Raw genomic sequence first — 21601 nt, 5'->3', positions numbered from 1 at the left:
TGGCCCTACACAATTGCGACTCCTTCTGGGACTTGCTGTCAGTCATGCAGCTGCCTTCTGCAGAGAGCTTGTGGACTGCTGTGCTCCTTAAATACAACAGCTCCACCAGTTTTCCTGTCCTCCTTGAGCTCCTGCAGGGTGCTCCTCCCTCTGAATGTAGACATGTGAGGAGACACAAGACACTGTCTGCTCACTCTCACTTCCCTGCACTTGTATCATGCCGGGGGCTATGTTCCTTGTCTATTCCCAGCCCATTGCCAACTTGTCCCGCAACAAAGTGGTGTCCATCTTCTCCAGGGCTGTGATGCCCCTGCTCCATGCACCAATCTGCAGCCTAGGGACCGAGAAAATGAAGGAAGCCATGCAAAACCGAGGGAGGTTTTTTCTTTGTTTGTTTCCCCTGCTGTGTTCTCTGTCTCTGCTTTCAGGGCCATGCCGTTTTCTATACTCTCTTCTGCAATAGAGGTCTTGGGGAAGCTGCCATCACTGCTTCCACAGCAGCCCTCATTTTCTTTCTTACCTTTCAGCTCCTCCCTCCTGAAGGGCTGCTTCTAGGGGAAGAACCTGGGGCGGAGCCGAGAGAAAGAACAGCAGGAAGCTGGAAGCAACACACAGGGATACAAACCTGACTGAGGGAGGCAGTGAGGAGACCAAATGTGGGCAGTCACATCACTTGCGTGGGGTACATGGGGCTGAGGCTCCTTCTCTGCTCTCCTCTATGCCTCCTCGTCTCCTACCCCGTTCACTGCCCTCCTCTCCCCTTCCCACTCCCAAAGGAGATGCCGTAGCAGACGGGCAGCTGCTGTCTCCGCTCCCTCTCCCTTTCGCTTTCGCTCCCTCTCCCACTCCCTCTCCCTCTGCCTCTCCTATCCCGGGCTGGGCTGCAGGACGGGCAGAGCCCCGCGGGCAGCAGCCGAAGCCCTGCCCGCCCACAGGCGCCCAGCACTCGCAGCCCGGGACAGCCCCCGAGCGGCCCCGGGGCGGAGCTGGCGGCGCCGGGCGGCGGCGGCGGGGAGGAGGCGCCGCGGGCGGAGCAGAGCCGGGGCTGGCGGGGGCAGCGCGGCGCGGGCGGCGGAGCGGCGGGATGCGGCAGGGCCGGGCCGCGCCGCAGGGCTGGCGGCGCTGGCCGCGGTGCTCCTGGGTGCGCGGGGCTGCCGGCGCCGGGGACGGGACGGGACGGGACGGGGCTGCCCTCGCTTCTGGCCCGCCGGCTTCTTACGGACCTCGCTCCCGTCTGGCCTCCCTCTGCAGCCATCCCGCCTGCCTCCAGAAGGCTCAGCCGGCCGTTGCCTCCCACCTTGCCTTGCTCCCTTCCTCCCTCCTCTCCTTTCGGCACACCCCCACTCATCCTGCTTCCCTTCTCCTCCTGGCTCGGACTCTTCTCCCAAACAGTCCTGCTCCGACTTGGTCCCCTAATAACCATTCCCAGTGAAATGCCTTTGTGTGCTTTTTTCTGAGAAAAAGCTCGCATCAGCTGTCAACTGTTTTCTTCTCCCCTCTCCCCCTGCGTGACATTTTCGGTGCAGGAAAGACATTTTCTGAGTTTTCTCCTGCTTTCTTTCTCGGCAGTGGCTGTGGGCAGAGCCCAGGTGCAGCAGGAGCCATGGGCACAGACCACCGAGGGCACCGGCATCAACATCACCTGCTCACACCTCAACATCCAAACTGGTGAAGTCATCTACTGGTACCGCCATCTCCCGGGCCAAGGACCCGCATCCCTAGTGTTCGGTACTAGAGGCTCCAGAGCACTGACGGACCTGCCGGGGAGGCTCGAGGTGGCAGCAGACCGCCGGTCCAGCGTCCTGTGGCTCACCGAGCCCCGTCTTCGGGACGCGGCGGTGTATTACTGCGCCCTGAGAGCCACGGGGAGAGGAGCCGGGGCTGCGGCCGTGCAGGAACCGTGGCGGGCGGGGCCGGGCGTGTGTGGCGGGGGCGAGGCAGGGGCACAGCCCCCAGGGGGCGCTGCCGCTCCGCCCGCCAGGACCACCTCGTCCCGCAGCCGCGGGGGTTCCCCCGCCAGCCCGGCCCCTCCAAGGCACTTCGGTTCTGCTGAAAGGGTCTGGAGCCTGGGTGCAGCTGAGCGGAGATGGCAGCAGCCTGGCAGAGGTGTGTGCAGGGAAGAGGCACTGAAACACAGCCCCTTTCTCCTGAGCCTTCCTTTTCTTCACGCTGCAACAATCTCCCTTAGTTTCTCCCAAATTCAGGCCCAAACAAGGACCGAATCAGGACAGTTTGGATCCTTGGTTTAATTCAGGGTAACAATGTTTGGAGTGCCTCAGCGTGGCTGTCCATCGATGACCTTGGGATGTATAGGAGAAGCAGACTGCTGTGAGGTTCCTGAGAGTGCCTATCAGTCAGGGTTTTTCCGCCCCTGGACACTGCCAGGTTCTTCTGGGAGTCAGTGCTGGAGACAGGCCTATCTCCTCAAACCTGTCTATAAAGGCCTGCCAGCATTGTCTCAGAAATGCATCGCAGAGGGGACAGATTCCCATCCAACCCATGTCTGGCTGGTTCTCCTGAAGGCAAAGGGGCAGCTTCACACGTCGTATTTCAGAGCAAATGTGTTTTCTCAGCGTAGTGGGTGTCTCATCCAAGCTAATCTGCCTTGTTCAAACACAGAGGCAGATCCCAACCACACTTTTATCTGTTTGCTAATGACATGCACCCAGAACTTCACCCAAACATTATATATTGCTAACAGTGTCCTGGGGCATTTAAGGTAGGCAATAAACAGCAGAGCAATTAAGAAACCAATGTCTCCAGGAACTACCAGTCATGTTTTGGGTTGCAACATGGGCCAAGCCCTTCCAGGGCAATGGGCCATCCCAACAAAGCAGAAATGTTTGTCAGAGCTCTGCCTGGGTCTCTTTCCTGTGGTCTACCCCACATCTTAGCCCTGGCAGTGCCACAGCTTCACCTGGGTTAAATTGGTTGCATTCTCTTGCAGCTGTGGCTGATTCCATTCCTCTGACACCAGGAAAGACAAAGGGTTTACCCCAGCGCACCTTTGGCTCATCTCTCTTGCCTGCATTGCTGATTCCTTCTGGACATGACAAGGCTGTACCAAGCAGGGCCATACATGAATCCATAAGGAAACATCTTTGTAACTGAGCAGGGACCGGGTGCCCTTCTGATGGGACCTGTTATAGATGTAACCAGGCTCTAATGAGATACTGATGAGAGATATCACGGGGCTGCAAAGCACTGACAGGAAAAATGTCTGCCAGCAGTCAAGCAGGGCCTGGAAACAATGGGCAACCTTGAAGTGCAACTGGGTAACAGAGAGCTGCACATATCCTGAACATAGCCTCTACATAACCAAAAGAAGAAACAGAGAAACAACTTGCCTGAGCAGGAGCAAAGCAAATGGTCAGGAAAAGTGGAAATGAGCATGAGGAAGTCCCTGTGAGTGCACGTCCTGCACCTGAGGAAAGCTGTTGCATGCTTGGGGGCAAGTGGGCACCCTAGAGCAGCGAGGGGGCATGCAAACTGCCTGCTGTCTTTGCACTGACCCAACCCATATGGGTTCAGGGTCCTCAGGGACTAGAGATTTACGTGTATGGTCCATGACGGGGAACACCAATGCTGATTTGTGAAGGGGATCAGCCCTGCATGTGTGCCATCACCTGGGCCCTGCCAAGTGCTGTGCTGGGGGCAGTTGGGCCTCATGGGACACATGTTCCTGCCGCACATGCCCATTTGTGCTGGCCATAGCCCTGAGGTAGGGCAAACGAGGGAAGATGAGGGTGGAGTAGAAGCAGTCAGGCATCCCTGCACTTATTCCACCCATTCCCCACATCTGCCATCCATCTTCTGTCCCCACCTGCTTCCCCAGCACAGCACTGTCCTGAGCAAGAAGAAGCCCGTTCCTAAGAGCCTACAGGGTGCCAAGCCTCCACAGCCTCCCACAGACTCGTAGCTTCTTCTGTGAGGACAGCAGAGGTTGTGCTCTCTGTTTGCAGGACAGGGGGGAGCTGTGGGCAGAGATGCTGCAAGGCAAGGGTAGATTGCCCCTTGCTCTGTGAAAGTGAGGAATGTCTTCTTCAGCTCCAATGGGCATTGTCCAAGAGAAAACCCTCTGCAGCATGTCGCAACCTCCCATTGTTCTGGGAGTGGGGAAAAGGCTCCTTAAACACCCATCTTATACACACCAAGGGCAAGACAATTCTCGCTGGGTGGCTCAGGAGGGCATACGCAGAGGGAAGAAACATCCACAGCCAAGGCTGGGTTGCCGGAAACTTTAATTAGTGTAGAGAGGAAAAGGAGGTCACTCTGAGCAGAGGCCCTTCAGTGCAGGGATCACCAGGGCCAACCAAGAGGCAGCATCCTTTGCCCATGGAGGAGTTCATGCAGGGCATTTGTCTGCTGTTACCACAGTGGCAGGGCTGGATCTGAGGATCCCCACAGCACAGGGGAGGAGAAGAACACTACGAAAATTGAGACAGGGGGGTAGGTGTTAGAATGGAAGGAGAGACATGGACTGTGTTTTCAGAGATCTCAGACTAGCCCCTGGTCAGGCTCCTGCCAATGTTTGCCAGAGGAGGTGAGGAAGGTCAGTCATTCTGAAAGCAATGGCCTGAAGACTCCTCCTTCTGTTGTCCAGCACCATGGTCGTGCTGGAACCCCAGGGCCATGGGCAGTGCCTTTAGCAGGGCAGGCATCTTCTGCCACAGTAGCGGCTGGAAATGCCTGAGAGATCACAGCACCCGGAGGTGATGGGGACTCCGTCACAGCTGAGGATGCTGCCAACAGCAGCAGAGGTGGAGGATCCCACAGCTGTGTTCTGCGGGAAGGAGCTGAGGATGGGGCCGGGCAGGGTCACCACTACGGGAGAGGGCTCAATGACGACGGTGGAGTTCTGGCACTGCCTGACGCAGGGCTCGTTGCAGCTGCTGGCCAGCGGGGTCGGGCCACAGGGCCGGCATGGCAGGCACTGGTTATAGCAAGACATGTCTTGGGCTGGAGTTGAACCTTTGAGAGAGAGGGCAGAGAGGAAGCAGAGCATATGGTGAGGAGCAGCCCCATTATCCCACCACAAAGGAGCTAAGGCAACTGGTGAGGGTGGATGTGGAGGCTGTGCCAGGAGGTTCATGGTCTTCATCGCTTTGTACTGACAGGGCCCTTCAAAGTGCAGGCTGATCCAATGAGACAATCACGTTGCACATAACCCAAAAGGCTACCTCTGCACCATGTCACAGCCTCTCTCTACACAGAACGTCTCTCTCCACCCCTCTCCCATGGGAAGGAACTCCAAGGCCCAGCATAGCTCTGAACCACCCCCAGATGAGATGTCTATTGCTGCAAGATCCCTTCTACTTGAGAAGAGGAGGAGAGAGGGCTTCAGACTCACCTGGTTACCAAGGAGGATGAGGCAACAGAATTGGATGAGAGAGCAGAGAACTGGGCTGCCTTTTATACTGGTACTTCATTGCCGCAGGCCCAGAGGCACCCTTGGCAGAGGTAACAATTTTCTGACAAGCTCATCTTGAATGCAAACCATCCCAACAAATGATATGGGCTGTGCACTGGTTTCCTGCACTGCTGCCTTTTCATTTCCAGATCTAGGCCATGGCCATTCTGCAGTGATGGTTTCTTTAGAGTGCTGGCATGAAATGTCCAAGGATTTCTAGGGCAGGAATGCATCAGTGAGGGCAGAAGACTCACTGGAAGTGCTGGATGGGTCCCCTCTGATCATCTTCATGGCTCTGCTCTGAACCCACTTGAACAGCTCTATATCTTTCTCATGCTGGGGGCCCCAAAGCTGAACACAGCACTCCAGGTTGGGTCTCACTGAAGCGGAGCACAGGCCGTGAATCACCTCCCTCCATGTTCTGGACTTGCTTCTGTCAAGACAGACAAGCATGGAAACAAAGATTCTTTCCTTGGCCAAATTCAATTCTGGCTTCGATTTAGCTCTCCTAACTTGATTCCTATCTTGCCTCATCAGACTATGTATCTATATTCTTTCCAGTCTACCTGTCCTTGCTCCCACCCTCTATGGCCTTCTCTGTCATGTTTGAGTTCAGCTAGTTGCTCCATGTTCATCCATGCAGGTCTCCTGGCATTTTGCCTGACTCTCTCTTGGGATGCATCACTCCTGAGCTTGGAGGAGGTAATCCTTGAATATTGCTTGAATATTCCTTGAATATTAACCAGCCTTCTTGGGCCCATCTCCCCTTCAGGGCTTTGTATCATGGTACTCTACCAAGCAGATGCCTGAGCAGACCAAAGTCTGCTCTCCAGAAGTCCAGGGCAGCAAGTTTCTTGTGCTTCCTCCTCACTGTGCTCAGGAACCTAACTTCCACCATTTCACAGTCACTGCAACCAAGGCTGCCCTTGAGCTTCACAGTCCCACCAACCCCGGGTACTATGAGAACGAGGGCCAGAATATAGCACTTCTCCTTTTAAGCTCACCTTTTGCACTCACCTGAGTTCCCGGTTGCTTTTGTTCACACATCTGCTCTTGTCTTGTGACAACCACTGTGCAGCTGGCTTTGTGTGAAGGCACGTGGGTGCAGAGATTTGTGCAGGACTCCATGCAGGTATAGATGAGCACGTGCGTGTGTCCTTGTTTCCCCTTTATCACGAGGGTATAAGCACTTGGCAGCACTCTCCCCTGCTCTGTGCATGAGTCCTGCAGGGGAGCGGGTTCCCAGGGTCAGAAGGAGCCTGAGAGCAGCTGAATGCAGATGGCACCAGCCTCTCAGAGATGTGTGCAGGGAAGAGGCACTGGAAAATACAGCTCCTTTCTCCTGAGCCCTCCTTTTCCTCCCGCTGCAACAATCACCCCCTGTTCCTGCCAACTTCAGGCCCAAACAAGGACCGTATCCGGACAGTTTGGATCCTTGGTTTAATTCAGGATAGCAACGTTTGGAGTGCCTCTGAGTGGCTGTCCATCGTTGACCTTGGGATGTACAGGAGAAGCAGACTGCTGTAAGGCTCCTGATAGTGCCTGTCAGTCAGAGATTTCCAACCCTGGACACTGCCAGGTCCTCCTGGGAGTCAGTGCTGAAGCCAGGCCTATCTCCTCACAGTTGTCTATAAAGGCCTGCCAGCATTGTCTCAGAAATGCATCGCAGAGGGGACAGATTCCCATGGCTGGTTCTGCCTGGACTGGCTGGTTCGCCTGAGGGTAAAGGAGCAGCTGTCACTCCTCCATGTGTAGAATATCACAGCAAAGGGATCACACAATAGCAAGAGTAATTTGTGTGTCCCCCCCTCACTCCCCCTTGTGCCAAATGAATTCTCAGCATTTGGAGTGCTTCAGCATGGCTGACCGTCTGGCACAGTGTTCATAGTTCATCGGAGCCCTTCCCGCAGGCCTAAGCCTGCAGCTTTGGCATGGAGGGCACCTTCTGCTTGAGTAGCAGCTGGCAGTGCCAGACACCCTGTCCTGCTGAATGCTTTCATTAGGGCCACAAGCAGTCGGAAGGAGGGCACCCTCGATTGTGCATGGTCCCCAACAAGGGAACACAGGTCATGACAGCATAGGTCACAAATGTGCTGTGGAGAACACAGGCTGGCTGGAGAAAGGGGCTGACCAGAACCTCATTTTGACGCAAAGGAGCAAAGAAAAGGATTTTCCTCTTGGGCAGGAAGCACCCCCAGAGTAATTCAGGATGGGGGCTGGCTGCCAAGGAAGCAAACCCTCAGGAAAGGCTTTTGGGTGCAGGAGGCACCCAGCCACACACGAGCCAGCAGCGCGCCCTTGAAGCAAAGGTAGCCAACGGCCTGTGGAGCTGTAGGCATCAGGGGGTGCCCCGCAGTGCGTGGGGCCGGGCAGGTGGGGCGTGGGCGAGGCGGGGGCACAGCCACAGTCGGGCCGCGTGGGGTCGCTGCCGGTGCTTGGAAGTCCCCTTGCAGGGCCTGGAGTTAAACAGCACGGGCCCGAGGGAGCCTCAGAACGGCCACATTGGGTTTCCTCCGTTTTCTGCAGTGGTCTTGTTTCCAAGAGCTTGTTGTACAGGTTTCTTCCTAAGCCCAAATCCAGGACCTCTGGCGCTGAGATGACGTCCTGGCAATACAACAAATATCTGTGCTGGACACTCACTCTAATACATGTGTTGGAACCTGGGATCTTGAGAGATCAAAGAACTCAAAGAACTCAAAGAACTGAGTCATTGAGGGGTTTGCTGCACTAGCCAGCACTGTTGTAGGTCTGCCCTTGGTGCAGTATTCACTCCTGTGTGTGCAGAGCTGCTGACTGCTGAGCAGAGGGCTGTGGTGGGGCGTCCTTCCCTGCCAGATAATGTGTGGCTCTCCCGGGGGATTGGGTGGAAAGGGGGTGGGGGAAGCAATCCCATCTTCATTGACAGCAGAGGTGGGTGCAGGCCTCTGTGTCTGGCTGGGTTCTGGATGGGAGGGGGAGGCCACTGGGGACACTTGCCCCTTGCTGGGGCTGCCCACCTGCCAGAAGGGGCAAAAAGAGGGAAGCACACAGCAGCCATGTTGGTGTCCTTTTGCCTTTATGCTGACCAAGTGAAATGTCCTAGGCTTCACAGGCTTTCAGCTGTGAGCTAACTGCACAAGTGTGACACTCCCAGTGCTGGAACACTTCTGGCTGGCCAAGGGGTCCTGGAGCACAGCAAAGACTGGCTGGATTCCTTTCTGACTGCTTTAGCCACTAGTCCATCCCTCTCTTGTGAGCCTTGCTGGGGCAGGGGTGAGCCCCAAGGAGCAGCAGGGGGAGAGCTTTGCTCCACCCTCTGTGCTGAGGTTTAGAGGCTGCTTTGAGCTGGCAGAGGGGGAAGTGAACTTGCAAGCTTGAGCTCCCTCTTTCCAGGCACTACGTGGGCACCCTGTGAAGGCGAGAGCGTGACATGGTCCTGCTTTTCCTGGCAGCCTTGTTGGCACTGTCAGACTTAGGTGAGATGTGACTTTGAGGCAGGGCAAGCTAGGGTCAAGGTGGCATCCCATCATTTCTGGAGGGGGGAAATAGGACTCCTTCCTCCTGGAAGAACTAGAAGTGTTATCTGTAGGGAGAGCAGGGGCTGCAGACCAGTACGGGAGACAGTCTGGGAGATGTCATGAGCAACGAGTGTACAGGGATGAATAAGCATCTGCACTTTTCCTTTGCAGATGCCTAGCGTTCATACTTGCATTGTTCATAGGTACGTAAGGACTCAAATCCTGGTAAGATACTGCTAAAAAGTAGGTAAGCTGACAGACTTGGGTATGGGAATTGAATAACACCTGCAGAAAGAAGAGTGCATGTGTACTTAGCTCAGCATTTTATAGCCCATGAAAAGGGAGATGGAGAGGGGGGACAGTGAACAAGTTGGTGAGCTGATAGACACAGGAGAGAGAGGGGGAGAACAGATACATCTTCAAGCAGTGCTGAGATGCTGTTCTGGCTTTGCAGGTCATGCACAGAAGGACTCTGTGGTGCAGTTTGCACAAGAAACTGCCATCCAGGTGGGACACAACGCTACTCTGCACTGCAATTTCTCCACCAGCACCTCTTCTCCATACATCTTCTGGTACCAGCAGCACCTGACCCAGTCCCCTCAGTTCTTGCTGCAGGTGAGCAAGTTCAAGCCTCATGTGCATTCCGGGAGGATCTCCTCTGTGCTCTCCATGGAGAACTCCCAGGTGCTTCTCCACGTGCAAGATGCCAAGCTCCAGGACAGCGCTGTCTACCTGTGTGCACTGAGCCCACACTGGTGCCTTCAGCTTGCAGCTTTATACAGGAAGGTGCAGGTGCTGTGAGGTGCAGTTTACTCTCATCACAGTTTGCATGGAGCTCTGAGCTGAGCCTGCCCAGCAAGGACACCTGGGGCTTGTGGTGAGCCAGCTGTCCCACTCCTGATGCCTGGCAGTGTGGTTAGCATAACCAACAGCAAGGCAAATATCCATCATGTGGAAGGGGCTGTTAATGTGCACCCCTGCCTCCTTGTCTCTCCCTCTCACTGGCCGCAGCATGTGGAGACACCCACCATTGTGGTGAGAAAGGGCATTGGTGTTATCAATCTAATAATCAAACTAGCAATTTATTTGTAGTAAGCTTTAGGATTTTGTAGTAATTTTTAGTATTTCTAGTAATTTATTATGTAATAATACATTCCTAATTACAACCACAACCTGTGGCCAGTCCTCATTCTGCCAAGGATCCGTAGAGAACCTGCCAGTGCTCTGTAGTGTTGGGAGACAGAGCTGGGTGTAGTCAGCAGGAGCCTTGTGTTAGAATAATGAATAAATGGGCCACATTGTGAAAGGGTTTTCTTGGAAATGGAAGGCAAGATGCAAAGCAGCAATGGCTAAGCTCAATACACCACAATCCAAATGCCTCAGGGAATTAACTTAATAAATGGAAAGATGCATGTACGGTAAGGAAAGAGAAAAGGAAGGAAGGAGTGTTAGCTGGTCCTTAGCTGCAATGTGGAAAATTGAGAAGGAGTGGTCTGGAAATTTAGAGGAAGAAAACAGAAGGTTGAAAAGGGAATTATCAGCCAAAGATACAGATGTTTTGGCTGTTGCAGAACAGTGCTTAGACGATGTTGAGGACTTTTCAGCTTCTTACACTACCCTCCACCAAGGACGCTGGAGGTGCAGATGAAGGTGGAAGGAGACACAACCAGGTAAAAAGTCCAGATATGTTACCCAGTGTACTACGAGTCAATCCACAGACAAGGACTAGACATTGTTTATTTCAGAATAGTGCAAGTCTGGGTAGCTGGTGGTTTCTAGCAAGGCTGGCACCCCTTAAGACTTTTCGTTCCACTTTCATAAAACCCCTTCTCAATACATTTACATGTTTGTACAATCCCCACTCCTCTGAATGGTTACATACTACCATAGTGCTGCCATGACAGAATCATTCTTGCAGATCTTTGGAAAAGAGGGCGGGCCACTTTGGAGGACTATAAAGACGTTGCGAGGCTGTGCATGGACAAAATTAAAAAGGCCAAAGCTCATCTGGAGCTCAAAGTGGCTACTGACGTTAAAGATAACAACAATTGTTTTGAGAAATACATCAACACAAAAAGGAGGACTAAGGAGAATCTCCATCCTTTACTGGATGCAGGGCGAAACTTAGTTACAAGTAACTTAGTTACAAGAAAAGGCTGAGGTGCTTAATGCCTTTTTGCCTCAGTCTTTAGCAGCAAGTGCAGTTGTTCTTGGGATACCCAGCATCCTGAGCTGGTGAAAGGGGATGGGGAACAGAAAGTATGCCTCATAATCAACCTGGAAATGGTTGGCGACCTGCTACAGCACTTGGATGTACGCAAGTTGATGGGGCTGGATGGGATCCACCCGAGGGTAATGAGAGAACTGGCGGAGGAGCTGGCCAAGCTGCTTTCCATCATTTATCAGCAGTCCTGGCTATTGGCGGAGGTCCCAGTCGACTGGTGGCTAGCAAACGTGATGCCCATCTACAAGAAGGGCCGGAAGGTAGACCCAGGGAACTATCGGCCTGTTAGTTTGACTTCAGTGCCAGGGAAGCTCATGGAGCAGATTATCTCGAGTGTCATCATGCGGCACTTGCAGGGCAAGCAGGCGATCAGGCCCAGTCAGCATGGGTTTATGAAAGGCAGGTCCTGCTTGACGAACCTGATCTCCTATGATAAAGTGACATGCTGGCTGGATGAGGGAAAGGCTGTGAATGTGGTCTACATTGACGTCAGTAAGGTCTTTGACACCGTTCCCCACAATGTTCTCCTCAAGAAACTGGCTGCTCATGGCTTGGACTGGCATACGCTTTGCTGGGTTAAAAACTGGCTGGATAGCCAGGCCCAAAGAGTTGTGATGAATGGAGTCAAATCCAGCTGGAGGCTAGTCACTAGTGGCATCCCCCAGGGCTCAGTACTAGGGCCAGTTCTCTTTAATATCTTTATTGATGATGTGGAAGAGAGGATCGAGTGCACCCTCAGTAAGTTTGCAGATGACACCAAGTTAGGTGTGTGTGTCGATCTGCTCAAGGGTAGGAAGGCTCTGCACAAGGATCTGGGTAGGCTGGACCGATGCGCTGAGGCCAACCGTATGTAGTTCAACAAGGCCAAGTGCCAGGTCCTGCACCTGGGGCACAACAGCTCCAAGCAGAGCTACAGGCTGGGAGATGAGTGCTTGGAAAGCTGCCTGGCAGAGAAGGACCTGGGAGTATTGGTTGATAGTCGGCTGAATATGAGCCAGCAGTGTGCTCAGGTGGCCAAGAAGGCCAACAGCATCCTGGCTTGCATAAGCAGTGTGGCCAGCAGGTCTAGGGAAGTGATCGTCCCCCTGTACTCGGCTCTGGTGAGGCCGCACCTCTAGTACTGTGTTCAGTTTTGGTCCCCTCACTACAAGAAGGACATGGAGGTGCTCGAGCGAGTCCAGAGAAGGGCAACGAAGCTGATGAGGGGTCTGGAGAACAAGTCTTACGAGGAGCAGCTGAGGGAGCTGGGCTTGTTCAGCCTGGAGAAGAGGAGGCTCAGGGGTGACCTTATCACTCTCTACAGGTACCATAAAGAAGGCTGTAGCAAGGTGGGGGTTGGTCTGTTCTGCCACGTGTCTGGTGACAGGTCAAGGGGGAATGGGCTAAAGTTGCGCGAGGGGGGTTTTAGGTTGGGTATTAGCAAGAACTTCTTTACCGAGAGGGTTGTTAGGCATTGGAATAGGCTGCCCAGGGAAGTGGTTGAGTCACCATCCCTGGAGGTCTTTAAAAGACATTTAGATGTAGTGCTTAGTGATATGGTTTAGTGGAGGACTGGTTAGTGTTAGGTCAGAGGTTGGACTAGGTGATCTTGAAGGTCTCTTACATTCTGTGATTCTGTGATCCTCAGAGAGGAAGGGTCCCTTGTTGGGCCAGGGTCTCCCAGCACACAGGCGTGATTTTTACTCCTGCAATTAGGATAGTACATGGTGACTTCACATGTAAATACTCCTAATCTTTGTTTTTTAGCTGTCTATTCATATTGCATTGCTAGGTGATATATTCAAAAGCCAAATGAAGCCACACTCTTCTTGAATGAGCGAAAGAACACAAGGCAATGCGCACAGTCTGGAACATGAAAAATTCCTGCTAGAAATTGGGACTTTTGTTGCTTTTCTTGAGGGTGGATTGTGAATATAGATGGATGCCAGCAGGAGTGGCCTTCTAGTACCGAATAAAACACTGTAAGTTGGAGGTAACACAAGAAAGAAAAAGGGAATAGCATAGGTAAGTTGTTTTTTGTTTTTTGTTTTTTGTTTTTTTCTGATGCTGGGAACCCTGATTTATGGAGCTTTACTGGGACTGTCTGGGACAGAATTAACATTCCCCACAGTAGTCCCTAGAGTGCTGTGCTCTGCACTTAGAGCTAGAACTCCACTGCCATCGCAACAATGTTTGGGCAATTATGGACCAGCGCTGGCACAACATCAAGATTCTTTCTCCAACACCTCCAAAGCCAGGAAGTGGAGGGTGGGCAAAAGGAGGGAGGGGACATCACCATGGCAGCTGACCCATATCATCCAAAGGGATATTCCATACCATGTGATGTCACACTCAGCAATAAAAGGTGGGAAAGGGGAAGGAAAGCGGGGAGCTCTCTTTGTGAAGACATCTGTCCTCCCAAACAATCGCTATGAGTATTGAGGCCCTGTTTGCCAGGTGATGGCCAAACATCACTTTTTGAGGGGAAGTAGAGAATAATTTTCTTTTCTCTCTGTGCTTCTGTGCAGCCCTTGCTTATTTCTCTCTCTTACTTTTCCCTTATATTAAATTTTTTTCTTCTCACCCTCTTCTGATGAGGGGGAGTAAGAGAGTGGATGTGGTGGAGCTCACCAAGGAACAGAAGACAGACCACTTGTCAGGGCAAGGTACATGCTGCAGATCCTGCTCCTGCTGAGATTCACTGGCATTGTTTTCTTTGGAGATTTTCTGGGATTTTGTGTAATTCTTCTTTGAAATGGAGAACTCTATTCATCAAACAACAACACATTGCTTCATTCCTACAGATTTGCCACATGCACACTACCACGTGCCAAAGGATGTGGACAGCACAGCTCTGTCCAGCACAGCAGAGCTCTGTGCCTATTCAGGCGAGCTGCCATGCAGATCCCAAACTTCTCCACGAAAAATCTCCTTCTGTTTTGGGACACCACAGGCAGTGGAGAGGATTCACTGCTTCATGCGGTAAATATTTTTGGACAGAGGGAGAACGTTCACGCTGCCTGGGGGCTATGAAAGGAACAGTTGGGGTCTGCAGAGCTTGGAGTGTCATTCCTTTGGATGTCTGAGAAGTACACATTTGAGGCATTGACAAGGCAACTAGCCAGGCGCAACCTAGCCAGACAAGGTGTTAGGGGTGGTGATAGAGGGGGCCCAAGCATCAGGGAAGCAGAAACTGCTGGGGATGTGGCCCTGGGTGGGTGCCCCCTGTGGCCCATCATTGTGAGTGCACGTGACCCACTGAACCCACATCCTTTTCCCTGCTGACTCCTCACCCGTTGCCTGATGGAACAGCTTGTCCTTGTCCCCTCTAGGCTCGTGCCATCCAACATCCCAATGGAGCCCTGTTCCTCTTGCAAATGCTAGGTTATCCCACCAGAACAGGACACAGCCAGAAACCCTGGATGGTGCGTAGCATGGTTCCTCCCATCTTTCTGGGGATGTGAAAGGTATCTACTCCTCACACAGGAAATAGGAACATTTCTATGGAGCAGAGGACCCCAAGGTAGAAAGAACAAGCTCAGTGGGGAAGACTGCCCTGACATCAGCCATGGCCAAACAGTGCCTGTGCAGAAGTTAGAAGAGAAGGCAGATGTAGCTGGGGAAGTGAGGACCCCACTAGGAGAGGAGACGAGAGCAGTCCTTTCCCATAATGTGGCTCCCAAAGTTCCCCTGACTGTGACAATCCTCAGTGGCTGCTGCAGCTGGAGGAGGGAGAAACCCCAGGGAGCATTTGGGGCACAGTCAGACCAGAACATATCTTGTTACTGAATCTGCCCTTGTTCCCCCAGCAGAGTCATTTCCTGAGCTCTGTTCTCTTGGGGCTGGGAGGTGCTTTTCTGACTCTCTCTCCCACAGCAAACAGGAGGATCAGTCTCAGCATGCACCGTGGGTATCTCATCCTCACTGCCTTCCTGGGGCAACTGCTGGGTAAGTGCTGGCTTTTAATCAAGACATAAATCTTCTTTTCCCAGGAAGCCCTCGTCAGCCTTACCACATTTATGTGACAAAGACATTATGAATCACAGGGAAAATGTTGGTAAATGTTGTCCCCTGTTTCTGGTTCTTGGACTGGTTATCTCACAATGCTGTTATTCTTCGAAATTTGGAATGAGGAGATGGAGAAGAGACCTCTCCTGCTTCTCTCGTCCTTTCAGTCCATCCTTTTTCTGCCTCTCTCTTCTGGTCCACCTACTGTAACCAGAGAAGATTTCATCAGTCTCTGCAGTCCCTCATTTCTCCCTTTCCTATAGAAACAGCCAGATTGTGTCCAAGTGGATACAGGGACATGAAAGCTCTCCTCCCATGGACATTACCAGCGTGTCCAGTCTGTCTTCTGCCTGATGTGTGAGGCAGGAGGAGCAGGCACACAGCACAGCTCTCCTCAAGGTCCACTCTTGCCAGGGAGCTCTGAGCTCTGCCCCCAAACCACCTTGCTGTGCCCCAGCCCTGGGGACCTTTCAGCCCAGTAAAGGACAGGGGGCCTTATCTCCCACAGGTCTGAATTCACTCCTGTTTGGCTGTCTGGAGATTTCCCCACAGAACTGCTGAACTTCTCTTTCTTCCAGAAACCACGGGGCAGGTGTCCATCACCCAGCAAGAAGGACAAGTCACCGTGGAGCAGGGAAACACCTTCCAGACCAATTGCACATACCAGAGCTCTACACCTGATGCCTGGCTCTGGTACCAGCAGAAGAAGGGACAAGCCCCTCAGCTGATTTTCTATCAAGCAGGAGCAGGCACCAAGCAGAGTGACCGTTTCACCACGGAGCTGAACACTGAGAGGAAATCCAGTGTTCTGCGGCTGAAGGAAGTCGAGCTTTCTGACAGCGCCTTGTACTTCTGTGCTGTGAGTGACACCCTGGTGCAGGAAGGTGCCCTGGCTGTGCAACAACTCTGGATGTGGAGGGCACTTGTTCTCCAGAAGGATTCTGTCATTTCCAAGACAATTGTGAATCTCCAAATTGTGAATATGCTCCTCCATCTCAGACTTCAGTGTTAGCCAGGAGATAATTCTGGCTCAGAAGCACCTATTGATTATTGCTCTATCCCAAGCAATAGATGTGTTATGCGTAGAAAGTCTCGGTCCCAGCGTGAGAGCTGGGCCGGGGCTACTACCTGATAGGCCAGACTCCAGAGAGGCCTGGATGAAGGCTCCATCCAGTGATGGCCCTGCACCGCCTAAGAGGCTGGCTAGGCCAGGCTGACAAGATTTGGCCAGGCCAGGCACAGGCACACAGGCAGCAGAGCTGGGGCAATGCCATGCTAGGCCTGAGCTTGAGCAGAGTCTTTGGGCTAGGGGCCAAGAGTCCTTGTGAAAGTAAAGCACCCCCACACCACAGGGCCCCGAGGTGTGCTACTGTGGGAAGGCCCTCACCTGGGTGTGGAGAGCAGTGGGGCTACATGGAGCACAAGGGCCACTTCATCCTCATGGCTCTGGGAATGACAGAGGAGCTTGGTGCCTGGGAGAAGATCACGCAGCGTGTGCCCTGTGGTTGGGGTGGTGCATGCCCTGTGCCATTCAGGGTGTTATAAATAAAACCAGAGATGCACTTGGATTAATTGCAAAGCAAAATACCAAGATGAGAACTGCTTTGTATCAAAATCGCCTAGCTTTGGATTATTTACTAACACAAGAAGGAGAAGTCTGTGGAAAATGTAACTTTAGTAATTGCTGTTTAAAGATTGATGATAAGGGTGTTTCTTCCTAGTAGCTGGTAGAACGTTATGTTCTGGTTTAGGATGAGAAGAATGCTAATAATATGCTGATGTTTTAATTGTTACAGAGCAGTGCTTACACCAAGCCAAGGACGTTTCAGCTTCTCACTCTGTCCTGCCAGCGGACAGGCTGGGGATGCAAGAGCTGGGAGGAGGGCTGGACTGCTCAGGGTTAGGCTGGGCATCGGACAGCAGGTGGTGAGCAATTGCATTGTGCATCACTTGTTTCGTACACATTATTACTAGTAGTACTATTATCATCATTATTGTCATTATTATTGTTATTATTTTGTCTTTATCTCAACTCACAGGCTTCACTTTCCCATTTCTCTCTCCCATCCCAGAGAAGGATGCGGGGAGGTGAGCGAGCAGCTGTGTGTTGTTTAGCTGCCTGCTGGGTTAAACCACAACGAAAATAAAAGCTGTAAATGAACTTGTAAAGGAAATGAAGAAAATTGCACATGTCCCAGTTCAAATTTGGAATGGAATCGATCTAAGATGATTATGGAAGGGGACTTTATGGGTGGTGATTGGTTTGCTAAAATAAGGATGGTTGTATTGGGGATATGTGGAGGATTGTTAATAATTCCATGTTTAATATTACCAGATTAATACACTCGGTTATACAAGGAATGCAAATATCTGCGATACCTGTTGACCCAGAACCAGGGAAAGAAAAAACCCATTCTCTGATGATAATAAAAACAAATAAAGATCCAGAATTGGTATCAATTGGCATCAATTCGGCAAGTATTAACTTGATTAGAAAGGAAAACACGAATCAATGCCATGAAAAAGGAGATGGGGGATTGTGATATATGTTCATCTGATTCGTGTCAGTATGGAACAGTGCTAGGGCCGCATGGTATGATGAATGTGACCTTCTGTCTTACATACTCTTGTATAACCACAAGTCTAAGAGAAACAGAATGGTTAATGTATATAGTTCTTGTACCTTGACTTTGGTTTCTTCCCTTTCCTCCCAGTGTCCCAGTCTCCTCCTCATTATAGTCAATTTATCAAATCTTCAGAAATATTCCTCAAATCCATGAGCCTATTTGCTTTTGTTATTCCAGACTCTTGTTCTTAACAGTTACAGCCTTTTTGCCTTCTTTGTGGTTGATTTAGCACTGCTATAGATGTGACTGGAGTGTCCCTGTGAATGGCCTGTGACGCATGTTTTAACTACTCGTGAAGCGTCAATAAGAGAGGTATTTGTGTTTGTATGTTCTTTCTTTGAAGTCTCTGATGTCTGGGGGTTTCAGAACAACTGCTAACAACTAGTAACTGTTATAGCTTCTGAGTGGGACACTATGCAAGCCCCTCATATCTGGCCAGGTGGCCAGGAGATTAAGGAGAAGAAAAAAGAAGCTGAAGGACAGCTAGGAGACAAAACTTGCAGGGGACGCTGTGTAAGCTTTTGACATACTGCCAAGGAGTACAAAGGGGAAGGACAAGAAAAAAACCTGAGAGGAAGACTATGAGCCTTCAGCATGAAAGACCCCCAGAAACCCCCAGGGAGCCACCAGAGACTGATGCGCATGCTCCAGTAGGAGGGACTGGATCCCAGAAGCTAATTATAATAACCCATTTTTTTTTAGAAGTAGTAATGAATATGTATTAGTCTAGGAGCATAAAAATCAGCTATTTGATGTAACTGGTGTGCGTCCTGGTGGAGGGGAGACTCCCGGCGCACCCAGCGGTGTTTGCTTACCTTCCTTTAATAAATTGTAAACTTTGATTATAATCCTATTTTGAAGACTGAAGCCATTTATAACAAGGGCCCATACACAGACCTTGCTGAGTGCACAATCAGGTCCCATTCTCACTGCTATGTCTCAGCAGAGACTGTGGGATACCTGCCCCCACAGAATGTCTTTTCTGGAGCATGGTGCAATTGTGCCACCTATGAGGTCTCTGAGTTCCAGGGCCTGATGAAAGATGATCCATGCTTGGGGAAAAGAAAGCAAGACTGAGCAGCCATGAGTGTTTGGGCATTGGTCCCTGCCCTGGGCCTGCCTTCATGAAAAAGGCATTGAGTTCACAGGGCCTGGGGACTCCAGTGTGTGGCCTGATGGGACTGGTACCAGTACGAACCTGTGGATCCCCTCAGCCCTATGCATCCTGGCAACAGCTGGGTCATGCCAGACGCTGTGCTGAAGTGTGATGGGGATGCACAGAGAAGCTGTTCCTGCTCTCCATGCCCAGACATGATGCCCATGATTAGGTGGTGGAGGAAAGGTGAAAGTTGATGAGAGACAGAGGGCCATTGCCAAGACAATTACCCATTCCCAGTTTCTGCAGTCCTTTGGGATCATATTGGTCTCAGCCTCCATCCCCAGCACAGCTTCACCCAAAGCAAGACGAACACTCTTCCCCAAGAGCTGGGGCCTCCAATGTCAACAGCGCTTGTCTAGGCGGAGATGCCACAAGTCAAGGACTGGTGGCTATTGGCTGTGATGGAACTAGGGATGTCTTCCTCACCTTCAAGAGACAGTGCCTGAAAGAGGAATTGCTGCAGTATGTCCCACCCTCCAGTGCCTAGGGGAATGAGGCAGTGCCCCCAGCCTATTCCCACTAAGGAATGGTTTTCTCCCTTGGCCATCAGTATCCAGATGAAAAGACCACACAGGGACACACTCAGGGTTGCTGCAAATGTTTATCAAGGCTCAGGAGGGAAAGGAGGTGACTCCAAGAGGAGGCCCCGAGATCATAGCACAGCAGGAGCAGACAAAAATCTGTTAGCTTTTCCAATGGCAGACTTGCAACAGGGCATCAATCTACCTGGCCCACATGGGGAGGAGGGCTAGCAGGTCTCTCCAGGCTGGTTCTTGGGGCCTCATGCAAAGCAGAGGGCAAGAAAGGAAAGAAAGAAAAAGAGCGTGTAGAAAACAGGATAGGAAGACATTGGTCATGTTGTCATAGACTCAAGACTGGCCCCTTCCTATCTGTCTTTACAGGACAAGACAGAGATGGTCAGGTCCTCTTACAACAACAACATGAGGTCTCTTCGTCCATCCATTCTTGTCCAGCAGCATGTTCTGAGTTCCTGGGGTCCTGGTCTGGGGCACTGTCTGGCATCTTTAGCAGGGGCGGCACCTGCTGCCACAGTAGCGGCTGGTAATGCAGGAGAGATCACAGCACCCAGAGTTGATGGGGACGCCGTCACAGCTGAGGATGCTGCCAACGGCAGCAGAGGTGGAGGATCCCACAGCTGTGTTCTGCGGGAAGGAGCTGAGGATGGGGCCGGGCAGGGTCACCACCACGGGAGAGGGCTGGATGACGATGGTGGAGTTCTGGCACTGCCTGACGCAGGGCTCGTTGCAGCTGCTGGCCAGCGGGGTCGGGCCGCACGGCTGGCATGGCCGGCACTGGTCGTAGCAGGACATGTCTGGGGGCAGGAGGTTCACCTGGGACAGAGGGCAGGGAGGAAGCAGAACATGGGCATTCATGAGGAGCAGCCAGTCACAACAGCCTAACAGATCCAAGGCACAGGCAGTACTGTGAGCTGGAGGCTGTGCAGGGATGTGCGAGGCATTCTTGGCTGCATCCTGACAGGGCCCAAAAAGAGCCACCACAGCCAGGATACACCCTAGGCTTCAGCATAAGAGCCATCATACCAAAGGCCCAATCTTCCTCCATGACAAACCTACAACTTGACTCTCCCACAACCAGCAGTCCCAAGATATGGCAGGGCACACAGCTGATAGCAGCTGAAAGGTCCAAGGAACTGAGTCCTCCTGTGGGAGAATGAGGGGGACAAGAAGGGGCTTCACACTCACCTGGTTCCCAACAAGAAGAAGGCCAGAGAAGTGGATGAGAGAGCACGGAGCTGGGCTGGCTTTTATAGTGGGCCTTGGCTGCCCCATGTCCAGAGGCATCCCTTGAAGCAGGGACTATTTTCTGACAAGCTGCTCTTGAATGTAAAACATCCCACCTAATGATACGGGATGTGTGTTGCCTTCCTGTGATGCTGCTTTTCATTTCCTGCTTTATGCCCTTTCCCCAAAGAAGGCAACTTCTGAGTGGCAGGCAGGGAGGCCCAAGTATTTCCAGGCAATACATGTCAGTGTGGGCAGAAGACTCAGCTCACGTGCTGGAAGAGTCCAGTAAAAGCAAATGTTGTCAGTCTGGGTGACTCCCTAGGGACTCTCTGGGGCCCTTTTGGCTACAGGTGACCCAGCTCCTGACTGTGACCCTACCCCTGCTGACACTGCCCTCAGGGAATACCTGCTGGCCTGTTTTGCCTCCTCCTGCTCTGACCCAGGGGTGTCTGTAAAGGGGGAGAGGTTGTGCAGGGCCCTTTCTGGATCACAAAAGAAAGGCCCAACAGGTCAGTGGCTGTTTTAGTTAGAAGGAATAACAAGATGCATGTACACAGAAAGGAAACCTTTCACATGCAGGTGATCCTGCCTTCTACCAGCATCGGACAGAGCCGGGTGGGTTTTCCCAAGACACGCAATGCAGATCCTGTCCATAGGGAATTCCTTCTTCACTCCCATAACTTGATGCCTTTCATTTTTTGCTTCAAAAAAAAAAAAAAAGAATAAAATCATACACCATCTCCTTACATGATGCAAGCTTATTTAATTCATGACACCCACCAGTGATCAGTCGGGGCACTCCAGCACTTTCCTTACCACTGCTACACAGGATAACAAATGGGATTCTCAGGCCTTAAGTTCAAGGCCCAAGAAAGCTGACATTGTCTTGTCAAGAGCCCTGGCTCCGGTGCCTTCTGCAAGGCTCCCAGTC

The 21601-nt window shown here is 52.0% G+C and overlaps 2 protein-coding genes, 1 pseudogene and 1 gene segment (V, D, J or C); 2 read left to right on the top strand and 2 right to left on the bottom strand.

Moving 5' to 3' along the window:
• Window positions 1-4611: 4611 nt before the first annotated feature.
• On the bottom strand, window positions 4612-5429 carry LOC116498354 (annotated as a pseudogene).
• Window positions 5430-8819: 3390 nt separating this feature from the next.
• LOC116498298 lies at window positions 8820-9708 on the top strand. The segment is given in 2 exon segments: window positions 8820-8865; window positions 9362-9708. Coding segments are annotated over 2 exon segments (393 nt in total).
• A 5280-nt stretch (window positions 9709-14988) lies between these two features.
• The window catches only part of LOC116498355 (M1-specific T cell receptor alpha chain-like), a 318814-nt gene continuing 312201 nt past the window's right edge, over window positions 14989-21601 (top strand). The window contains exons 1-2 of the mRNA XM_032202586.1: window positions 14989-15058; window positions 15697-15992. Of these exons, the coding sequence (XP_032058477.1) occupies window positions 15010-15058; window positions 15697-15992 (345 nt within the window). The 5' untranslated portion in view covers window positions 14989-15009. The remainder of the gene's footprint in view (window positions 15059-15696; window positions 15993-21601) is intronic.
• LOC116498349 (feather keratin Cos2-3-like) lies at window positions 19930-20727 on the bottom strand. Its single transcript, XM_032202582.1, has 2 exons — window positions 20629-20727; window positions 19930-20256 (listed from the first exon to the last, which is right to left on the bottom strand). The coding sequence occupies exons 1-2, from the start codon at window positions 20725-20727 to the stop codon at window positions 19930-19932; spliced, it is 426 nt and encodes a 141-aa protein (XP_032058473.1).

The sequence above is a fragment of the Aythya fuligula genome, chromosome 24, assembly GCF_009819795.1.
Source record: "Aythya fuligula isolate bAytFul2 chromosome 24, bAytFul2.pri, whole genome shotgun sequence".
In the NCBI taxonomy this organism is placed as follows: Eukaryota; Metazoa; Chordata; class Aves; order Anseriformes; family Anatidae; genus Aythya; species Aythya fuligula.
This window is presented reverse-complemented; position numbering and strand designations above follow the sequence as displayed.

What these genes read in the sequence shown, in the direction of transcription:
- LOC116498349 (XM_032202582.1), bottom strand. Translation starts at nt 20,727, where the DNA reads ATGCCTCTGGACATGGGGCAGCCAAGGCCCACTATAAAAGCCAGCCCA. An exon ending in TTCTTCTTGTTGGGAACCAG is followed by an intron (nt 20,257 to 20,628) that starts GTGAGTGTGAAG and finishes CCTCTGTCCCAG; the next exon opens with GTGAACCTCCTGCCCCCAGA.